Source organism: Zootoca vivipara, chromosome 8 (genome assembly GCF_963506605.1).
Source record: "Zootoca vivipara chromosome 8, rZooViv1.1, whole genome shotgun sequence".
NCBI lineage: Eukaryota > Metazoa > Chordata > Lepidosauria > Squamata > Lacertidae > Zootoca > Zootoca vivipara.
The window spans coordinates 18,684,263-18,707,001 of NC_083283.1; the positions used below are offsets into that span (position 1 = coordinate 18,684,263).

The 22,739-nt window shown below is 45.0% G+C and overlaps 1 protein-coding gene across 2 annotated transcripts; it reads left to right on the plus strand.

The window, feature by feature from the left end:
• Positions 1-9,523: 9,523 nt before the first annotated feature.
• Positions 9,524-20,971, plus strand: KCNV1 (potassium voltage-gated channel modifier subfamily V member 1). 2 transcript variants are annotated; one of them, XM_035125490.2, is made up of 4 exons: positions 9,524-9,615; positions 13,071-13,583; positions 14,915-15,441; positions 19,855-20,971. In XM_035125490.2, exons 2-4 carry the CDS (start codon positions 13,102-13,104, stop codon positions 20,364-20,366), a joined length of 1,521 nt encoding a protein of 506 aa, XP_034981381.1. In that variant the 5' UTR covers positions 9,524-9,615; positions 13,071-13,101; the 3' UTR covers positions 20,367-20,971. The 2 variants fall into 2 exon arrangements, with proteins under 2 accessions (XP_034981381.1, XP_034981382.1); XM_035125491.2 differs by lacking the exon at positions 9,524-9,615 and having other exon boundaries at positions 12,529-13,583.
• Positions 20,972-22,739: the final 1,768 nt, after the last annotated feature.

Genomic DNA, 22,739 nt, shown 5'->3' on the forward strand with positions numbered 1-22,739 from the left:
TGTAACCTAAGCCTGCCCTCAGGTAAAAAGGGGGGAAAAAGGTAAAAGACCCCTAACCGTTAAGTCCTGTCACAAACAACTCTGGGGTTGCAGCACTCATCTCGTTCTATAGGCCAAGGGAGCTGGCATTTGTCCGCAGACAGCTTCTGAGTCATGTGGCCAGCATGACTAAACCGCTTCTGGCGAAACCAGAGCAGCGCACGGAAACGCCGTTTACCAGGCATCGGCAACCTCCGGCCCGTTTACCCGGCCCATGGGCCGCCCGTGAACCAAGCCGTCTGCTCAGCAAGTCCCCCGCGTGCTGCAGTGAACCGGCACAGCGTGGCGCGAGGACGCGCCGAGCAGTGCCGGAAATCACATCTACACAGACACAGAAGCGATTTCTGGCACTGCGGACATTTTGGAAATGGGCAGCCAGCACTGGAAATTGCTTCTGCTACTGTTGTAAGCCAAAAATGGCTTATCTTCTGAGTTAGCCAATAAAACTCAGAGACAAGAGGAGTTAGGAGTCCATTATGTTTATTGCAAAGCAATAAGGTTACAGTCGAATCATTTTGGAATACTGGAACCCCGCCCAAAGGTCAGGCAGGAATTTATAACATTTCAGACAAAGGATTTTGATTTAACCAATCACATAAAGCATTACATCATGTAATATTTTAATATTCATCATTATCTCATTTTATATTTAATACGTATGTCATTACCTAATCTAATACGCATGCGCAATAAGCATTGCTAACTAGGCCAAGGATTGCTAGCTAGGCCTCTGATTCTCAATAATATGTTACATTGTGAGATAGTATGCCTGTTGGGAACCTGTGTTACGTGTACTATGTAACAATTTGTGTTCTAGCTTATGAATTATATCTTTGTGATTTGCTTGTTAGCTGACCTTCTGTTCTGGTAAAAGAACGGCATCTTGCTAGATCATCAGTTTCTTAAAGCAACAAGTTCCCATAATTCACTAAAATAAGCATATTCCAGGATTCATAGGGATTTACATTATTACCTTAATTGGGGCCCTTTGGGCCCCTGCTACACTACCTGAAGGAGCGTCTCCACCCCCATCGTTCTGCCCGGACACTGAGGTCCAGTACCGAGGGCCTTCTGGCGGTTCCCTCGTTGTGAGAAGCCAAGTTGCAGGGAACCAGGCAGAGGGTCTTCTCGGTGGTGGCGCCCGCCCTGTGGAACGCCCTCCCATCAGATTTCAAAGAGAAAAACAGCTACCAGAGTTTTAGAAGACATCTGAAGGCAGCCCCGTTTAGGGAGGCTTTTAATGTTTAATAGATTATTTTATTTCATTTTTCTGTTGGAAGCCACCCAGAGTGGCTGGGGAAACCCAGCCAGATCGGCGGGGTATAAATAATATATTATTATTATTATTATTATTATTATTATTATTATTATTATTATTATTATTATTATTATATTTCTTGTATGGTTGTTGTCCACAATAGTTGAATTTTGGGGCACTCCCACCACATGTGGAAATATGTGCCTGTTAAGGTGCACCCTCTCCAGCATTTTGGTGAGGTTCCTGGACGTATTTGCGCTAGTTTTCTTGGTGTTAGGTACCACCTGTAGGTGAGTTTCAGAGTGAGTTCTTTTCTTTTCCTTGATATGGATTTAAAGGGGTTTTTTAGACCACATTCTGGTCCATTGAGTGGGGTTAATTTCGTAGCCTATGTCATCTTCCCATTGTCTTTTTATTGGTAAACCTTGCAAAATCAGAAGCCATTTGCTTCAGCACCCCTGCTCACACCCAAAAAGAACTCACTAATATCACCAAGATAAAACTATGTCACACCAAGTTCAGATAACTAGGGGTACAAATAACCAAAAGCCTCAACAAATTATACCTACACAACTACAAGCCCCTGTGGAGACAAATAAACAAGGACCTAAAGAGGTGGAACAAAATGGCCATGATCAATATGATCATCCTCCCAAAACTAACCTACCTATTCCAAACGCTCGCAATCTGGATTCCCCCAACCCAAGTTCACAGATGGCAGAAAAAAATAGACTCCTTTATCTTCTCACATAAAAAAACAAGAATAAGCACCAAATACCTGCACCTCGCCACCTCAGAAGGAGGATGGGGAATACCCAACATAGAAAAATATTGCAGAGCCAAGCAAGTACGCCATATAATCCCATATATACTAGAAGACGAGACAAAACAATGGGTACACCTAGAGAGGGACTCAATTGAAAATATATGCACCACAGCATACCCTGTTCTATTGTTGACCCACTCCTAGGACAATGTGGAGTCAAGCCAGGTGAGGCAGGTGGAGGCCTAGCAAGTTGTTTCCATAGCAATGACAATGTTTCTTTGCCGACTCTTTTTGTTGCTTAGTCGTTTAGTCGTGTCTGACTCTTCGTGACCCCATGGACCAGAGCACGCCAGGCACTCATGTCTTGCACTACCTCCCGCAGTTTGGTCAGACTCATGTTTGACCAAACTCTTTAGACATGTATAAAGGATCCTTCACAAACTCAACAAGGGCCATTAACTTAACAAAGAGATTGAGCGGACCATTTCAGCAGTTCCTTCTACTACAGACTCCCGTTTTACAAATGCAGAAATCATAGGCTTAGAGGAGGGGGCCCAAAGATTTCATCCAGGCCAACTCCCAAATCCTATAACAATACCCTTTGAAACTTGGATTGGGATTAATGTTGGGTGAAAAAGCCTTGGGTCTATGGTCTATGTTTGATGGAAGTGTGCAACCTCTTAGTCTTCTTCAAAGGCTATGTGAATGCTTGTGTCATAATCAACGCAATGTGTGTGTTTGGGGGGGGGGGTGAACACCAGAAGCAGAGAACCTATGTTCCTCCAAATATTGTAGGATTACAATTTACATCGTCCCTAAACACCAGCTGGGGCTGATGGGAAGTAAAACGGAATTCTAGGCTAGGTTAAGATTAGCAGATTTTTTTAAAAAAATGAATCTGGGGAAACTTTTCAACTTCAATGGATTTTCTATGGGGGCAGTCCCCGGGAAACGGGGATGTCTGGTAACCTCAGGCCAGGTGGAACTTTGATCCAAGTCCAAGATTCTTATTATTATTGTCATCATGAGAACCACAAAATATTCATGCTTCCCACTCTGCCTGATGTGTGTGAAACGATCCAAAGTTTCCTGCACAACAGCACCGTTTTAAATAAACAGTTGGAAAGCATTTTGGAAAAGTAACAGCAGGTGGCAGTGTTACATCAGGACTGTCACTTCTGGTTTCTCTTTGGCACATTTTCTTCCTTGAAAATGAAACCAATGCACACATAGTTTCTAAATCTGTACAATATACCGTTGTACCTTGGATCTCAAATGCCTTGGCTCCTGAACAAATCGGCTCTTGAACAATCGAAACCCAGAAGTGAGTGTTCTGGTTTTTGAATGATTTTTGGAAGCCGAACGTCCGGCACAGCTTCCGCTGTTTCCGATTGGCTGGAGGATGCTCCTGCAGCCAATCGGAAGCCGTGTCTTGGTTTTCGAACAGAAACAGCCTCGAGCTCAGCAGAGCAAAGAATTTATTTGTTTTGTTATTGGTATGTTGAAATATTGTGTTAAAAAAGAAATTAATAAAAATTATATTTTGAAAACATTCACCCTTCCCCTTTTCACTTCTCACTTCTTTGGTGACATCTGCATTCCGTGCAAATCTGAATTCTGAAAGAACTTCTCACATTTAACCTGGGTGTTCACAAGTATCAAGTTGACTGAGAGGTTTGGGTTAACTTTTGAATGTGCCATCCACAATGTCAGTAATGGGAATCTGCCTGCTTGCCAGTACAGCAAAGATTATCTGAGAAGGTGTTTGCATATCCCAAATTAACCATAAAGAATGCAATTATGCAAATTTACTAATGAGTTGCTTTGTTGACATCAGTGAGTCTTATTTGCGACATCCAAGATGTGTCTCTCTTAATGATTTGCAGGCTTCCATATGCATACAACTTCCATCTGAAATATCTAGCTAATTGTACTATTTTTACACTTCACTTTTGCATTAACATGAGCACTCGCCATATGCCTCAAAAACCCAAGTGCTGGGTCAGCTATGTAAGTTGTGCATCGTAGTTCAGCACCCTATTAAATGTTGACGTGTGTAGGATACAGCACCATATGCTGAAGAAATGACCACGATCACAATGGAGAACCAAATTGTAAGTGAACTGTTCCGCAACCACTGTTCTGTGTAAAACTCCCTTGCCCTAGTCACTCTCAAGTCATGCATGTAAAATTGATATTGACCTTTGGAATTGCAGTGCAATGTCTAGGATATGCTCATCATCAGTCTACACATAATTGACAAGATGGTGTGAATTATTAAAATGTGGTGAGGCAAGGAAATGGGCGGGACTTTTCTTTGGTTCCGTTTATGGAACAATATCTTAAGAAAGTCACAGAAACAGAGCAGAAGCAAGCAAACAGAGGGACAGGAGCCTTTCAGCTGATTGAAAGGTGATCTGATCAAAGGACTTGAAAGGTGATTTGATCAAAGGACTTCTGTAATGTTAGTGCGGAACGCATGGGTCCCAAAAATATCTGCATAGCATGCTTTCAGTTACGTGGCATGCATGGCCACTGGAGTGTGGCCAACAATCATTTTGGGGCTGTGGTCACTGGGCATGATCCTACTCTTCTGGAAAGTGCAAAGAGGCCTCGGTCCAGTATACCGAAGGAGTGTCTCCACCCCCATCATTCTGCCCAGACACTGAGGTCCAGCACCGAGGGCCTTCTGGCGGTTCCCTCGCTGCGAGAATCCAAGTTACAGGGAACCAGGCAGAGGGCCTTCTCAGTAGTGGCACCCGCCCTGTGGAATGCCCTCCCATCAGATGTCAAAGAGAAAAACAACTACCAGATTTTTAGAAGACATCTGAAGGCAGCCCTGTTGAGAGAGGCTTTTAATGTTTAATAGATTATTCCCCAGAGTGGCTGGGGAAACCCAGCCAGATGGGTGGGGTATAAATATATTATCATTATTATTATTATTATTATTATTATTATTATTATTATTATTATTATTGAAGTCTCCTAACAATCGGCATCTTTAACAATCCTTACAGTTTCTAGGATTCTTTGGGTGAAACCGTGACTCTTAAAAATGTTATTATACTGCTTTAAATGTAAATTGCAGATGGGGCCTTCTTGTGGGGGGGGGGAATCCCACTTTGTTTTGGACAATGCATAGGATACACACTTTCCTAGGAGAGTAAGTCCCACTGAACTCTATGTGGTTTAGTTTGTGGCAATGTTCAGGGATGCAGGAGAGGATATATTGTTTAATAATATCCTTCCTAACTTGCGTTAGCAAGTCCCTTTACCTAGCAGAGTGCATTCCCCTTTTAAACACACAGTGGTTAGCTTGTTGCAATATTTAAGCTTCTCAATATAGGATTCCTGGCAATCCCCTTTTCTCCCATTTACAAAGAATAGACATGGCATAATCTTGTGTAAAGTATTATAAAAGAGGTTTACTCACACATTCAGTTCACAGATGGATCCCTGAAGGCAGACTTAGGTTACAAAGTATATACACGTGGAACTACCCCATATGGGAGTTAGTCCCAGTAGCTCCAGACAGGCAGTCACTGCTGCTCACTTGTTGAAAGCAAGATGGAGAAGAGAGAGGGTGGCCCTTGCCCCTTTTGGTACCTGGGCAGGTAAGGTCACGTCCACCTCTAGTCACATGCAGAGGAAGTTTCTCCCAGCTCAGAAGGAAACAGGAAGTTTTCTACTGACTGGAGCAAACATTCCCTTTCATGTCCACTCTAGGAATGTTGTACTTGACTGCTATCTATGAGCAACATCCCACATAGTTCAGAGTTGACATGGATACATGTGCACTCTTAATGGTTAAATTATTGTTATGCACCACCCAATCTCTGAGCAGTGTGAGATTCCTGGGGTTCTAGGCACCGGCTCACCCAGGGTTCAATTTCCTTGGAACAAGCAACAGTAGAGACTGCCGTGACTTTATGATACATGGTTTATTTACATATATATACAACATGAGCCTATGGTGGAGGGGTCCACAGCATCAACACCCCAAGAGGGTCTTGCTTCTCCCATAGCCACAGCCTTGAATCCCTCCAAAAACAGGCATGGCTTTGTCTCTCAGCTGCCCAACCTGCAGCTTCTAACTTCTAGCTCACACACCTCAACTCTGGCTTTTGCTTTTCTAACTAACAGGTAGCTTTGGTTTCTGGCACAGAGCCACTTCCTTTGTTACCTTAATGACCCATACTTGGGCGATTACCTCACCAGGAAGCTAGCCAGTAATTGAATCCATGCTGGATCCAGGAATGAGAAGGAGGCTCAGGCATACAGTCTATTCCCCCCCCCCCGGCAAAAACAAACAAACCACAGGCACAGACTCCAGCTATCTGAAAAAAAAACAGTCAGTGGCGCTTCCTGCTGACTGACTTAAGGTATGAATTTGTTTAGTCCTCTGCTTTGGGGATGAATGAACCATCTGCTTATATCCTCTGTGAATAACTGGAAAGGCAGAGCAGATGTTTCTGGGTCTCCCAGAGAGTTGTAAAGCGTTGTAGCAGCTGATGCTCTTTTTATCTCCAGAGATCAGAAGGGAAGCACCTTCTCGCGTCTGATCCCTGGGAACACCAGGGAGCAGAGCTGAAATCGGGACAGAATTTCCAGCGAAGCGACCTAGCTCAAATTTGCATCCAAGCATAAATTTCAAAGACAGTTTATCCAAATTTGAATTGTTCTGTCATATTTGCACCAGATAAATCCTGTTTGTGTCATCCCAGAAGTGAGCCCCGCCGAGTTTAATGGGACTTACTCCTGGCTACGTGCGTAAGTAACTGCAGCCTCAGTTATGAATGCTGTTGAATTTTAAAACTTTAGAAAAACAGGGTGTACAGGTCTGTTAGTCATTACCACACCAGAAAAAGCTGCATGGTTTGAGTCTATTTTGACAAAGGGAAACTTTTTCAGCCTGAGACACATTCCCTACTAGACAACATTTGAGTGACCTATTCTGTGAATTTTACCTTGTGGAATTACCTTGGGAGAACCAAAGGCTAAGGAGTGAACCCTATACAAATCTGGAGTGGAGTCCCTAAGACAGTTGGATGGTGTCTTGTACACCTCCTTCTGGCAATTCCTGCAGCCAAGCTGGTGCCAAACGTATTGCTCTGCTTTCATTGGACCACATTAGGAAGGCTGAGAGGAGGGTATTGTCTTCTGGGCAGCCCAGGACCTCCATACACAATGTCCGGGCTTGTGCTCCAGGGAGATCACTCTGGTGCTGTTAACACAGTGGTTTGACTGCACCTTCAGAGGCACACTCCATTATCTCCTAAGATAGACAGATAGATGCCAACAACTATAGGCTTGTTTCTACACACATACATCTCCGTCTTCCATCCAGACAAGCAAAGAGGCACTATCAGAGTTCAGGAACACATTCCAGTCAGGCCAAAGTACCCAAGAAGGTGAGCAGTGTGGCTAGGAAGGGATGTGGCTTAAAGAGAGTCCCGTAGACCAAATAAATAAGTCATTCACCTGCGGAGCTTGTAGCCAGGGCTGCAGCAACAAATAGCTGTGCAAGCCATTGGGAGGCGGAGACATGAGAGGGGATCAGAGGAGAGAGGGAAGGAAAGGACAGAGGCCAGTGTTGCCCACGGCACTCCTGAGCATCATTCAAGGCACCCCAGGGTGACACAACACACTGGATGAAAACCACTGCTCTCGTCCATGAAAGCTTCATGTTATTTTTTACATTTTTTTAATGCTGCTGTTGTTTTTGCTGCAACAGACTCACAGGGTTGTCCTTCTCAAAAGTAATAGCACATGTTTAATGATAGTTTATTGGTCTTCTTAAATGAGAAGCCGTCATTGAGAAGTAATCAAGATACTATTTCTCTTGTTTCTTGTATTTTAGGGTGCTAGTGGCAAGAAAAAGGGGCAAGAAACAAGAGGAGGAAAGGAACATTAAAGGTCTATTAAAGTAGGGCTGAACTTTCTCTCTTTGTGCTATAATAATTGAGGAGCCAAACCTTTGGCAGATCTGCCAGGATGAGCAGTTTAGGGTGCAGCAGAGCTCCAGGTCAGTCAGCTGATTTCCCTGGAATTAAGTCTGCAGCCCTGGCTCTGCCCAATCCCAAAAGGGGCATGGCAGGTACAGGACCAGAGGGGCTGGATCCAAAGCCCTTCCAGCACAGGCAGGTGGCTCGGGAACCCACTGCTTACCTTCCCTCTGCCAGTCTTAGGCAGACCGGCAGCCCCACTGCTGAATGGAATTTTACACCAGTTTGTGTGTGTGTGTGTGTGTGTGTGTGTGTGTGTGTGTGTGTGTGTGCACGCGCGTGTGCATAGGGTTGCTTTCTCAGAGACTGTCAGCATGAAAAAAAAAATGGAACTGGCTTCATCCTTGGGTATTAGACTAGCACAGTAGGAAGCTTTAACTGCTGCCAGATCGCAATCATAAAGTTCATAATGAACTTGGCGAGATCCACTTCCATGAAAACATTCATCATTCATAAGCTGCAAGGCTGCCATGCTGGGCAATCTTCCTTGGGAAGATAAGTTCCACTGGACTCCTCGGGTTGGATTTGAAGATGTAAGGGTGTCATTTCGATGGGCCTGCTCCAGGCTTGACTAAGGACACTTTCAGACTGCCACTATTTTGAAGGTGGGCTTCAACTGTCCATAAGCAATTTGAGGTTGCACAATTAAAGTGGGGTTTGGTGCTATATTACCGCAAACCCACTCTCCCTCCCCTGCCCCCCCAAAACCCACACACTTTTGTGATAGAGAAAGTGATGAAAGCAGTGTGTAGGGCAGCAACTGTGAGATCCTATCATCTCCCAACCCAATCGGAATAAAAGCTCAATAAACAGTCATGTTCCCAGCAAACCTTGTGCAAACAAATCAGGATGAATACCGGTATCTAATAAATTTTATCTGAAAGCAACCCAAGTCTGGATCCCATTGATTTCATTGGTGCCAGCTCCGTGCACGAGCCACGCGGAAGCCCGGCTCCCATTGGTTTCAAGCTCACTGGGTGACCTTGGGCTGTTCACAGTCTCTCAGCATAACCCAGAGCACAATGTTTTTGTGAGGACAAAATGGGGAGGAAATGAACCATGTACACCTCCTTGGAAGAGATGTGGGATCTAAACGCAATAGTCCCTGCTCCATGCATGACCAAATCTGGATCCAAGTCAGCACGCAAGCGAAGGAGCTGCCAAACTACAGAGTACTCGGGGAACAAACTTTTCTGTAGGGCGCTCAGCCGGCTGCGGGTTCCTCAGCTCTGGCGAGACCCTTTTCCTTCCTAAGCACGCGACTCCCGTTCCAGAGTCTTTTAAAGATGTCCCGGGTGATGAACCCCACCCTTCTCTCGCTGTCACCTCGGAGCTGCGCTCTGATTTGCTCGTGCGCTTGCTCACGCGCCTAACCAAGAAGCGCTGCCCAGAAGTTGGCGAGCCACAGGCGCCGGCGGCAGAGCGCGCTTGTGCGCAGAGAAGCGCGGAGCTGGCCAGCCTTCCGCCCTTAAAAGCGAGCGCCAGCTGGGGAAGGCGCGGAGAAAAGTAGCCCTGCGATGTGCCCGGAGCAGCACGAGTGGAGGCAGGTAAGGAGGCGTGGCTCTTGAACCTTGAAGGCGATGCCTGGCTGGAATAGGTGAGCTCCTGTCAATCCATCAGAGTTGCTTCTGTGTGTCGCGCTTCTTGGGTTTATTTCGCAGGGATTCGGCGGGGGTCTTCGAGGGCGCAACCTTATGCATGCTTACTCGGAAGTAAGCGTCATTGTGCTGAATGACGCTTACTTGCAGGTTAGTGTGCATGAGATTGCAGACTCATCTATCTTTACTTTCCTACATACTCTGGATTTTTGTTTTTATATATATTGTGTTAACACTGAAAACAAGCAAATATATATATATGCTTGTTTTCAGCGTTAACACTTGGCTTCGAGATGATGGCTCCAATGCCATTTGGTGTTCACATCTTATGTGTGCTTGCAAAGGCAGAGTAAGTCCTTTTAAAATCAGTGGAACTTGCTTCCAAGTAAAGGTGCAGAGGAGTGTGGTACTGAATCATAGAATTGTAGAGTTGGAAGGGACCACAAGGGTCATGTTGTCCAACACCCTGCAATGCAGGAATCTTTTGCCCAATGTGGGGCTCAAACCCACAACCCTGAGATTAAGAGTCTCATGCTCTACTGACTGAGGTATCACAGGGGGGTTGGTGGATGATTATTGACCTGGTGTTTGGGCAGAGTGTTGGACTTGGACTAAAGAGATCCATGCTCTGACGCTGTGCCAGTCCCACACTCTCAGGCTAACCTACCTTACAGGGTTGTTGTTGTTGTTGTTGTAAGGATAAAATGGGGAAAGCAGTGTGATCGGTGTATAGCACCTTGAACTCCTTGGAGGAAAGGTGGGGTATAAATGCATGTAATGATAATTAAATTAAGATATTGTGAATTGCTTCGCAGCTGTGTATAATAATAGTAATTATTAATAATAATAAAACTCTAGTATCCTGTGCACAGGGCTCTATCTCACTGATGAAGCACCTGCCTTTCATGAAAAGGTTCCGAGGTTCAACCCCTGGCATCTCAAGATAGGGTTCGAAGTGTCCCTTGGACAGCTGCTGCTACTCAGCGTAGATAATGCTGGGCTAGATGGATGAAAGGCCTTACACTCAGTGTAAGGCAGCTTCCTGCGTTCTTGCCAGTTGCTTATTTTTAAGATTCTTGGAGAAACAAAACACAATTGGTAGGCTGGTGATATAAACTGATGAAGGGATATGCTGATTAAAATGCACATTTTATTAGCATATAAATGCACATTTAATGCTGCACTAATTATTATTATTGCTGCTGCATAGTATTTTATGTTGCATATTATTATTAAGGAGTTTTTAATTGTTGCACTAATAATCATGGGGTATCTAAAGTTGCACTAAGTGATGGACATACCAACCAACCAACCCCCCCCCCCCACACACACACACTCAAAAAAGAGAGAACAGTTTGTAATCTACAGAACGGGTAGAGAATGTGAAGGACTAATTGGCGTATTTGTTTTAATTTTTAAAGTGCCACGGATGTAAATTGCAGCTCCTGCTCCTTGCCAGTTCCTTGCCAAGATTAATTGAAAAACCCATGGAAGAAGCAAGTCCTGTTGTGTTTAATAGGGCTTATTCCTAGATTAAGTGTGCAGAGGATTGCAGACTAAATGTTGAAAAGGAAACTGCCTCATATTAAACAAAATTCCAGTGAGGAAACCTAATGTGTACAGATAGACTGGCCAATGCCATTGTTTTGATTGCCGGCCAATAGAACCAGTGATAATGAGCTTTCTTCTTTCAAGGGATCTTGTGAGTGGTCATCCCTAAATGTCATGGCATGCAACTTCTCTGCACTTGTACTTTTAGTGAAGCATTTCCCAGAAGTTGCTTTGGATTCAGAATAATAACAGGAAGGATCATATTTTGTTAGGCAAGCAGCCACCTGGTAATGTACCTTGTTCTCCTAGGCTCTAGCATGCTGTAGAAGCTGAGAACCAGGTGGTGTAGAAGGACCAGAATGGGGAATCTGTGGCCCTCCAAATGTCGCAGAACTCCAGCTCCCATCAGCCCCAGCTAGTATGGTCAATGGGCGATGGGAGTCGCTGTTCTTTATTTGTTTATATGCTGCTTATCCGCCCAAAAGGCTTCCAAGCAGTTTACAACTAGAAAATCAAGTATAAAAGCATTACATACTTAAAATACACAGTAACAATTCCATTGGGACTTTAGAACATTCTTAATTAGGATGTACAATATAGGAGCTAGCACAACTGTTAAAACGGTCAAAACAATAAAATCAGAAGTTTAGTTTAGGGGATTGTGTGCTTAAACAGGTTTGTCTTCAGGGGCCGGCGGAATGCCAATATTGATGGGGCCTCTTGTATTTCAGCAGGGAGGGCATTCCCCAACACTGGTGCTGGCAGTGAAAAAGCCCAATAATCATCAGGTTGTGAGAAATCTAACCAGGTTCCATTCACTGATTGTAGTGCCCTTACCAGGCAGTGGGGAGAAAGATGGTTTTTCAGGTAACCTAGTCCAGGTTGAGGACTTTGTATGTAAGTAGCAGAACCTTAAAACTGGCTTGGTTAAAACTGGTTTTGTGCCAGTCACTGCATCTCTGCTTAACCTGCCCTGCTGTGTTGGACATTTAGTCATAAAAAAGTTACTTTCATATCTAGCATCTTATGGTTCCATACCAACTTTGAGTAACCTATAAAACTGGTGCAAAAAAACCAACCCTCCGCATTCTATACCCAGAGAGATTATATTATGAAGACGGAACAATATTTATAAATTTCAAATATTTGGATCTCAAACCTTACGGTTAGTGGCCAGTTGGTTCTATTTACTACAGGAAAGGACATAAAAGTTACAAACCTGAGCAACTTGATATCCTACTAGACTTATTTACTTATTTCTGCAACCATAGTGACTAGCTACACACACACCTTCACCTTAAAAGAAAACCCTTTATTTCTTCTGATCCCGAAATCTGTACTGTGCAGTGAGGAATGGGTTCTGCTGTTGCAGCATTGGATGAAACCCAATTTAAAAAAGCATCAAAGGGTGAGAGAAATTTAAAAACCACAACAACATCCAGCTGGAAAGACTTGTTGAAACAAAAATGTCTTCCGTTGTTTCCAGAAACTACAAATAATGGGTGTTTGTTGTATCTCAACAAGGATGCAGTTCCACAAAACAGGGGCAGACACAGAGAAGGCCCTGCTCAGAATGGGCTTCTGATAATTTTGGTGCTTTTTTTGTAGAACACAGTGATCTGGTGGGTATGTGAGGGGGTAAGGTGATATCTTAGGCAGACTGCATCTGATCTACATAGCGCCTTGATGTTAGCACCAAAATCTTGACCCAGTAGCAGATTGGCAGCCACTGCAGATCTGGCAGACAAAGTGCTACATGAGGAATTGAGGAAACTGAAAACAATGCATAATTGTTCGTTCTGTTGCTTTGCCCCAGCATGGGCTATTTGACTTGCACGTGTCATTTTCTCTAGGAGAGAGAAGGCTGCCTCTGGCAGCTGAAGAATGAAGTCCCCTCCTTGCTGCCTGTCCCTTTCTTCAGGAGCATCTGGAGAGGAGCTGGGTGAGAGCACATCCTTTGGATCTGTGGAGTCCAGTGTCTTCTGTAGTGAGGAGGAGCCAGGAACCTTGCTGCGGCCGGTGGCCCCGTCCTTGGACTGCATCACAGTCAATGTGGGAGGGGCCCGCTTTGTGCTGTCCCAGAAAAAACTGTCCTGCTACCCGGACACCCGCCTGGGCAAGCTGGCTGTAGTGGTGTCAGCTGCCCGGGACGTTGCCTCCAGCCTCCTGGATCTCTGTGATGATGCCAATTTGGTGGAGAATGAATATTTCTTTGATCGGAGCTCTCAGGCATTTAGTTACATCCATAATTATTACCAGACGGGCCGGCTGCACGTGATGGATCAGCTCTGTGCACTTTCCTTCCTGCAGGAGATCCAGTATTGGGGCCTGGATGAGCTCAGCATTGACTCTTGCTGCAGGGACAGGTGGGTAATCGATGGGGCCATGGGCCCAAATGCAGTAGGGTTGGGGAAGGCTTCAGTAGGGTGTTGTAGATTAATTCTGCAGTTGAGGTAAGCACAGATGAAGGGAATTAAGATGAGGTGCTGGCCTGGGTGCCACTGATGTGAATTCCTGCCGCCTAGGCAAGGCAGAAGCTGGACAGAAAATGATGGCAGTGATTGAGTTTGGTATTGAAGTAATCCAGTTTAGTTGCCCAGGGCCTTTTTGTGTACTTGGAAAGGGGGTGTAAGTTGGGGTTGTGGGTGGGCCCACTGCAGAAGGGCTCACAGGGGGTGGGGGTGGCAGGGTGAGGTGCTGGGGGGGGGCAACTCCAACACTGTTTTCCCCCAGAAATAATCACTGGGTATACTAATAATAATAATAATAATAATAATAATAATAATAATAATAATACTTTATTATTCATACCCCACTCATCTGGCTGGTTTCCCCAACCACTCTGGGTGACTCCCAATGGAATATTAAACAAAATAAAACTTCAAACATTAAAATCTTCCCTAAACAGGGCTGCCTTCAGGTCTCTTCTATAAGTCAGATAGGTGTTTATTTCCTTGACATCTGATGGGAGGGTGGCGGCACTATCGAGAAGGCCCTTTGCCTGGTTCCCTGTAACCTTGCAGTGAGGGAACCATCAGAAGGGCCTCAAAGCTGGACCTCAGTGTCCAGGCTGAACGACGGGGGTGGAGACACTCATTCAGGTATACTGGGCTGAGGCTGGATAATGCAACCTTGAAACAGGGTTCTCTTGGGATTAAATTACGGTTACCAGATCCCCCCCCCCCCCCATGAATCCGGGGACACTTTTCAACTTCAAATGATTTTGTATGGGGACTGATTTGTAAATCCAGGGACTGTCCCCGGGAAACAGGGACATCTGGTAACCTTAGATTAAATGAATGTATGTATGATCTAAAGCAGGGACGGCTAGTTGTGGCTCTCTGGATGTTGATGAGCTACAAATCCCATCAGCCCTGGGAATTAGCCCTACTGGTTGGAGCTGATGGGAGCTGTAGTCCAACACACCTGGAGGGCCACTGGTTAGCCACCCCTGTTTTTAAGGCAGACTTGATATGCAGCACGGAGGAGCTGAGGTTCATTTTAGGTTTGTCCCTTTTGCTGATCACCCGGCTTCACAGCTCTGAGATTCGCAAGAGCACATCTTGAAGTTTGTGGCTGCTGTCTTTTTGCATTTGTAATTGAAGTTGGTTGTGGTGGTGCACATGCTGCCACATGTGTTTGCATTTGTTTCAGATGTAATATAGTGTCACATTTTGTGCTTCGCTGCCCTGCACAGGTACTTCAGGAGGAAGGAACTGAGCGAAGCCTTGGATATCAAGAAAGAAGCTGAAGCCCTCGATGCCCAAGAAGAGGAAGAGGACTTCTCCGGGAGCCTCTGCCCCAGATTCAGGCAAAAGCTTTGGGAGGTATTGGAAAAACCTGCGTCTTCCATCGCTGCCAGGACTTTTGGCACCATCTCCATGGCCTTTGTCATCATCTCTATTGCCAACATGGCCCTCATCTCTGTGGAACTCAGCTGGCTGCCACCACAGCTCCTTGATATCCTGGAGTACGTGTGTATTGCCTGGTTCACAGGAGAGTTTATCCTGCGTTTCCTGTGCACACAGAAGAAATTCTACTTCATACGGAGTGTAGCAAACATCATAGACCTGCTGGCCATTTTGCCCTTCTACATCACTCTGGTAGTGGAGAGCTTGCGTGGCAGACACAGCTCCCAGGAGCTGGAAAACATGGGGCGTATTGTTCAGGTCTTAAGGCTGCTGAGGGGTTTGCGCATGCTGAAGTTGGGCCGGCATTCAACAGGTAAATCTACATCGTGTAGGTAACTCTTGGGGAAATTGATTCATTTGTGGTTCTACCTAAGGGGAATTTTTTTTTAAGAAACTCAGGTGAGAAGCTGACTTCCAAATGAGCAGAGGCCCACAACATGAGACTGGCCCCCATGTTGCAAGCTAAACTTTGTAGCCACCAAACCCCAGACAGACCCTTCCCCAGCATCATTTCCAAGGCAAGCAGGTGACTGTACATATCCCAGTCCATCAGTCTTCATGTGGAACTCTGGGAATTGGAGCTCTGGAAGGGGCAACAGGGGTCTCCTAACAACTCTCAGCACCCTTGACAAACTACAGCTCCCAGAAGTCTTTGGGGAATCCACAACTGTTTGAAAGTGGTATCTGGGAATTTCACTTTTTTGGTGTGTGTGTGTGTGTGTAAAAGTGTATCCAATCATGTTAGCATCCTGAAGTGGTACAGTCCAGAAATTATGTTATTACCCCAACATAGATTAATTGGACCATCATGCTAGAAACTCCCTCTAATCACTTCTCCTAACCTTTTCATCACCCCCCTATATAAGCTAGTTTGGTTGCCTGCCAGTTTCATTGTCAACAGTGAGTAAACTGGCAAGGGTCAGAGATGCCCTGCTATCAGCGTTGCATTAAAGGTAAAGGTAAAGGGACCCCTGACCATTAGGTCCAGTCGTGACCGACTCTGGGGTTGTTCGCTCATCTCGCATTATTGGCCAAGGGAGCCGGCGTATAGCTTCCAGGTCATGTGGCCAGCATGACTAAGCCGCTTCTGACAAACCAGAGCAGCACATGGAAACGCTGTTTACCTTCCCGCTGTAGCGATTCCTATTTATCTACTTGCATTTTGACGTGCTTTCGAACTGCTAGGTTGGCAGGAGCTGGGACCAAGCAACGGGAGCTCACCCCGTCACAGGGATTCGAACCGCCGACCTTCTGATCAGCAAGCCCTAGGCTCAGTGGTTTAACCCACAGTGCCACCTGGGTCCCTAGCATTGCATTACTATTCAAAATAAAACTGGATTCATATCTGCAAACATTTGCCTAGAGGGGGTTGCCTGTATGAACACGGCTATTCTAAATTTATAATGCTCTGTTCACTTCTTTTATTCTTGAACAGATCAGACTGGAAAGTCATAGCAGCAAGGCTGTGCTTGCAGCTGATTGGCTCAAATGTTGCCTCAGATGAATCTGTTGTTGCAACATGTTTCCCACTTCCTCAAATGGAGAGAAATCCCAGATTGGTTTCCTTTTGTTGGCAGAGCACTGGAGGCTTCCTTTTGGAATATATACATGGCAGAAGATAGGGCAAACTCCCAAAACTGTGCCCCCAATTTCATCTGATTTGGGCTTCCAAAAACCCTCTCACCTATCACTTACTTTACCTGTTTTATTTGCTGAATGTATATAGCTGCTTCATAAGTTCCAGGAGACTCAGAAAACTATGTAAAACTGTTAAAGATACTGAAACACTCAAACACATAGAATCATAGAGTTGGAAGAGACCACAAGGGCCATCCAGTCCAACCCCCTGCCAAGCAGGAAACACCATCAAAGCATTCTTGAAATATGGCTGTCAAGCCTCTGTTTAAAGACCTCCAAAGAAGGAGACTCCATGTGTTTATTTCTTTCTCACACACACTTATTGCGGCCAACCTCTGGCTATCTAATTCAGAAAAGATGCCAGCTTCCAGGAGACAACCTTCTAACAATAGGTCCCCATTGATGAGTTGTAAATAAACTGAGCATCATTGAACTGTTAACAAAGCAATGGCCTTCCAGCACCTGTAATTTCTTTTATTTTCAGATTCATTCCCGTTTGTAACATATTGCAGGAAGAAAGAGAGAGGAAAGAAACTTTTATGTCCATATAACATATGTGATCTATGTTAGTCACGGGTGCCATGAAAGATAAAATAGTCCTCTTTCCTTGCTGGCCCCGTGGAATAATCAATTTTTACTCATCCTAGGAGATGAGAATTTATTTAAAGAGACATTGAGGAATAATGAGATTGAGTAAGGGCAGAAGAAACTTGCTGGTATCCAAGCCAGTGGCAAAATGGCAATGAACTCTTATGGTGAGGACTTCCGCCCACAATGCATCCTGGTGTTAAAGAGTCCATGTATTGTGTTAGAACAGGCATCCCCAAACTTTGGCCCTCCAGATGTTTTGGCCTACAACTCCCATGACCCCTAGCTAACAGGACCAGTTGTCGGGGAAGATGGGATCGTAGTCCAAAACATCTGGAGGGCCTAAGTTTGAGGATGCCTGCATTAGAACATAACACCACTCTTGCAGGCAAGTTATACTTGCTACTCCACCAGACTAGCATAAGTTATAGAAAGTGCTAACTTGACACATCTTGACACTACGGCATATTGTTTTTATGTCATACATAGACTGATGGATCACCAGCTCTTGAGTTGTTCCATCTTTGAAGAAACATGGAGAAGACTTGAGATAGAAAACAGTCAATTTGTATTTTAAACAACTGAGATGTGCCATTAAAATGGCATTCACGAGAGACCATAAATTAGGTGCTATGCATTGCAAGCCTCTTTGTGCTTGGAAGGAACCCCATCAAGTTCAATGAGACTAACTCCCAGATGTCTGTATAGGACTGCATCCTTTTAATATGAGGGTTGAGGCTGCTCTTACACATGCATGTACATAAATTGCAGCTGTGTGAAGTACCTCAATCGAACAGAATCTTGTTTTGATGTGAGGCTAGTTGATATGAAAGGGGTTTGGTGGGTGGGGGGAGGCGCCAGAACTGGTGATAATAAAGCTATAGTCCTGAGCTCATACAGTTGGCAGTTATCCACCTCTAAAATTCATTATTTCAGATACATTTAGTATTGAGGTACAGAAGATTAATGTCAGCTCTTGCACGCAGGAAGTGATTCTCAAGTACAAAATTTGGAGAGATGACTGTAAGCAGTATCACTTACTTAAGGACTTCAGTAGAACTCAGATGGATCCTGAGTCAACAAACTAAATATGAGCCAACAGCGTGGTGCTGCTTTAAAAGGGCAAATGCTAATGTGGGTTACACAGAAGGTACTGCATCCAAGGCATGGGAAGAAATTGTTCTACTCTACTGAGTGCTGGTTGATTCCCAGCTACATAAGGATACTGAATATGTTTTGTTTTGTTGAGAGAGAATAGCAGGGCTGAATTTGTTGGAAGAATTGTTCTATTCGTTCAGACCCCATGTCCAACCTCTCCAAATGCATTTTCCTTCCTCTTTTGCTATATTGGGCCTCCTCCCCTAATAAATACTGGGTGAGATGAGAGCACTTTTTCAACCCAAGGGCTACATCCACTCCTGAGGACCACATGCCAGTGGTGGGTGGGACCAGAGGCAAAAGTGGGTGGAGAAATAAATTTGTACCGTAGTTTCTGCATGCACACCTCTCTATCCTCCATCCAGGCAAGCAAGTGGCTTGATCAGAAGTCAAGGATACATTCTAGCCACGGAAAAGCATGCAAAGCAGGGACACTGAGGAAAGGAGCCAGGAAAAGGAGGCTTGTGTCCTAGAGAGAGTTTTGAGGGCCTGACAGAAAGACCTAGAGAACCACATTTGGCCTCTGAGCCACCTCAAACCTAGGGAAATATTTGTACCAGGGACTGTTCTCCCTGTCCAAGTGGGCTTTAGTTCAACCCCTACTGCTCACATGACCACAGCTTTGCTCAAGGCCTCTCTATCCCACTCCACTACTGGTCCTGTTTAGCTTGTCTCACTGTTGCCCTTGCAGAACTCAGCAGGGAGGAGGATGAGGACAAAACTAGAATTATGGGGCTCAGCTGTCATTGATGCAGGTTCCACCTACCGCTGGCATCCCAGCCACCCACCCTACAAGTCCCAGGGGCATCAGGCTTCAGGGAATCCTATCCTTCCCATGGTGGGAGCCAAGAAGCAGATAAACAAAAAACGGTTCTTACCAAGTAATTTATTCAACTATGCACAGAGAGAGCTGAAGGAATGCATTCTAACTAGGATAATGCCATTGCTCCGAGTAAAGTCCCACCCCCTCCGTCTCTTCTACTGTACGTCACACCTAATGTGAGCTTTCTGTTCTACTACCCTCAGTGCATGCCTGGTCCTGGGAGAGGGAAGGTCAGGAATGCTTTCCAAAGACACTGAGTCTGTCAGATGTCTCTCCCCTGGTGCTGCTTCTTCCTGCTGTTCCTCTTCCAATATTTCCAAGATTCTCCCCTCTGCAGTCTCTGAACTATGCCCTTCTGCAAACCACTGTTCTAAATCTATAGTGTCCTCCTGTTCTTGGGAAGGTTCAAGAGAAGGGGGGGTCTCCACCATTCCTCCTCAGTCCAGCCCCTGAGAAGGGGGTACCAGCCACCAAAGATTGAGGCTGTGACCTGAACTGAAATCCTCTCTTGCATTGCAGGTTTGCGGTCCCTGGGCATGACCATTGCCCAGTGCTACGAAGAGGTTGGCATGCTCCTGCTTTTCCTCTCTGTGGGCATCTCCATCTTCTCCACCATGGAGTTCTTTGTCGAGCAAGGTGTCCATGGCACAACCTTCACAAGTGTGCCCTGTGCTTGGTGGTGGGCTACGACATCCATGACGACAGTTGGCTACGGAGACATTAGGCCGGACACAACCATCGGCAAGATAGTGGCGTTCGTGTGTATATTGTCGGGAATTCTCATTCTGGCTTTGCCGATAGCCATCATCAATGACCGCTTTTCTGCCTGTTACTTCACGCTGAAGATAAAGGAAGCTGCTCTCCGACAGCGTGAAGCCTTAAAGAAGCTCACAAAGAACATGTCCAACGATTGCACCGTCAATGTTAATTTGCGCGACGTCTATGCTCGAAGTGTCATGGATGTGCTGAGGCTAAAAGGCCGTGACAGAACAAGCACTAGGAGCAGTGGTGGTGATGAATTTTGGTTTTGATTTCTTTAAAAAACAAAACAGCATAAGGCAGGGGTAGCCAATGTAGTACTGTCCAGATATTGTTAGACTACAGCACCTCTATAATTTTATTACCATTGGCAATGTTTGCTGGGACTGATGGGAGTTGTAATCCAACAACTTCTAAAGAACACTACACTGTTTAAAATGTGTGTCTAATGTTTCGTCAGCCTTGATAATAAATGCTGTGTTGAATACGAGGCTAATAATTGTTTCATGTTCTCCCCTATTAAATTTCCCTTTCCAGGTTTCTGAGCATATGACAACAATTACCCTAACCCAAAGGCTTATTAAAAGCAAAAACTCTCAGGTTATACTGACTCTTACCATTTAGATCAGTGTTTCCCAACCTTGTGCCTCCAGCTGTTTTCGGACTACCATTCCCATCATTCCTGACCACTGGTCTTGCTAGCTAGGGATGATGGGAGTTGTAGTCCCCAAACATCTGGAGGCACAAGGTTGGGAAACACTGATTTAGATCATTCATTAGAATAAAATGGCAGATACATCTACATAAAACAATGTTTCGGTCATTTGGTAATAGTTCTTATGCTTGCTTTAATATGAAAAAATAAAGTGTTAGCAAAATGAAAGTTGTACTGTTTTGTTTTATATTTTAAAGAGTTTAAAAAAATAGCAAGAGATGAGGAGCCTTTACAGTTGTGCACAGTAGCCAATTTGAGACATGATTTAGTCCAGGCATCCCCAAACTTCGGCCCTCCAGATGTTTTGGACTACAATTCCCATCATCCCTGACCACTGGCCCTGTTAGCTAGGGATCATGGGAGTTGTAGGCCAAAACATCTGGAGGGCCGCAGTTTGGGGATGCCTGATTTAGTCCATCACAGAGATGGGGGACTCAGCTTCTCTCAATCTCATCTACCCTTTTGAGGAAAGTCATTCTTATAGCCTAATTCAGATGTGAGGAACCCAAGGTGCTCCAGATGTTCTTGAACTCCAACCAGTAGTGCCTGGGAACTGTGGGGGGAAAGGCAGGCATCCCTTTAACAGGCAGAGCCAACTAATTCTAAATTTTGGTGCCTCCCAGCATGGCCAATAGTCAGAGATGATGGACGTTAAATATTCCAACAACATCCAGAGGACTACTGGTCTCCCGTTCCTGCTCTGACATTTGCCATAGTGACTTTCACAATGCATATCTGAAACCCTGCTCCCTCACACACCACACAAATACTTACATTCTAATCCTGTGCACAGATACTGGGGAGTAAGATCCACGTTGTCATTTACTCGCAAGATAGAATTGCAGCTTTAAACAATCACAGAGTTGGAAGGGACCCTGAGGATCATCGAGCCCAACTCCCTGCAATGGAGGAATATGCAGTGGTCCCATACAGGGAATGAACCTGAAACCTTGGCATTAGCAGTACCACACAATCAAAATGGGGGTGTAGGAGATTGTGCTGTAGGAGACATCCACATCGTACATTTAAAGCATGTGGTTCTCCAGCCAAAGTCCCTTGAGGACTGCAGTTTGTACCTTTCTGAGGGGTAATTCCCAGCACCCTTAAACTACAGTTCCCAAGATTCTTGGGTGTCGGGGGGGGAGAGTCATGTGCTTTAAATGTATGGTGCAGATGTGACCTCAGAGCAGGTAGGGCTCTGAAATGATCATTGTGGTTTAATAGATCTGAGCTTCTGTTTTGCATATGATTATAGATGTATTTCCTGCACTGGTTTGCACTAATGTCGAACTCTATATGCGCTTAATAATTGATACAGGGCTGTTTAGCAGCTCTGAGTTACTCTCTAACATCAGTGGGACAAGAGGGTGCCTCTTTTTCTTTGTGGCTCACATGTCATCGACCCTCTTCTTATCAAGTCCCCGGCCAGACAGCTGATGAATGCATTCAGAAACAGTAGCAATTTATATGTTAACGTTGATGCCCACTGGCACACCGTCAATGGTATCATCTGCTGGCATTTCCATTCCGAGGCCTGCGGCGGCGCGTGTTGTTGCTTGGTTTCCACTCTGTGCATAGGGACGTTGTCAGCACAACTGAGTCCATAAATTAGCTGTGCCTTCTGGATCTCCTTACTGCCAGGACGCAAATAGGATCTTGTGACACACCTGTGCTAAGACACTGAAAAAACAACAACTGCTCTTCACGTACATTTGCAGGCAAATAGGATGAACTGTGCCATACGGACTCATTCACAACATACATTTAAAGAACTACCTATCTAAGAACTATCTAAGGTATCTAACTGTTGGAGATGTAACAGGGGTAATGCTTCTCTAAAACATATGTCCTTTCATTGCCCTACATTGAAAGCTTTTTGGCAGAAGGTAACTGAAACTATTTTACAGAACTGTACGGAACAACCTTACAT

Bases quoted from the DNA above. Each gene is read 5' to 3' on its own strand.
- KCNV1 (XM_035125490.2), top strand. From the start codon at position 13,102: ATGAAGTCCCCTCCTTGCTGCCTGTCCCTTTCTTCAGGAGCATCTGGA. The intron at 13,584-14,914 runs GTGGGTAATCGA...TGCCCTGCACAG, and splicing joins GACTCTTGCTGCAGGGACAG to GTACTTCAGGAGGAAGGAAC. The intron at 15,442-19,854 runs GTAAATCTACAT...CTTGCATTGCAG, and splicing joins GTTGGGCCGGCATTCAACAG to GTTTGCGGTCCCTGGGCATG.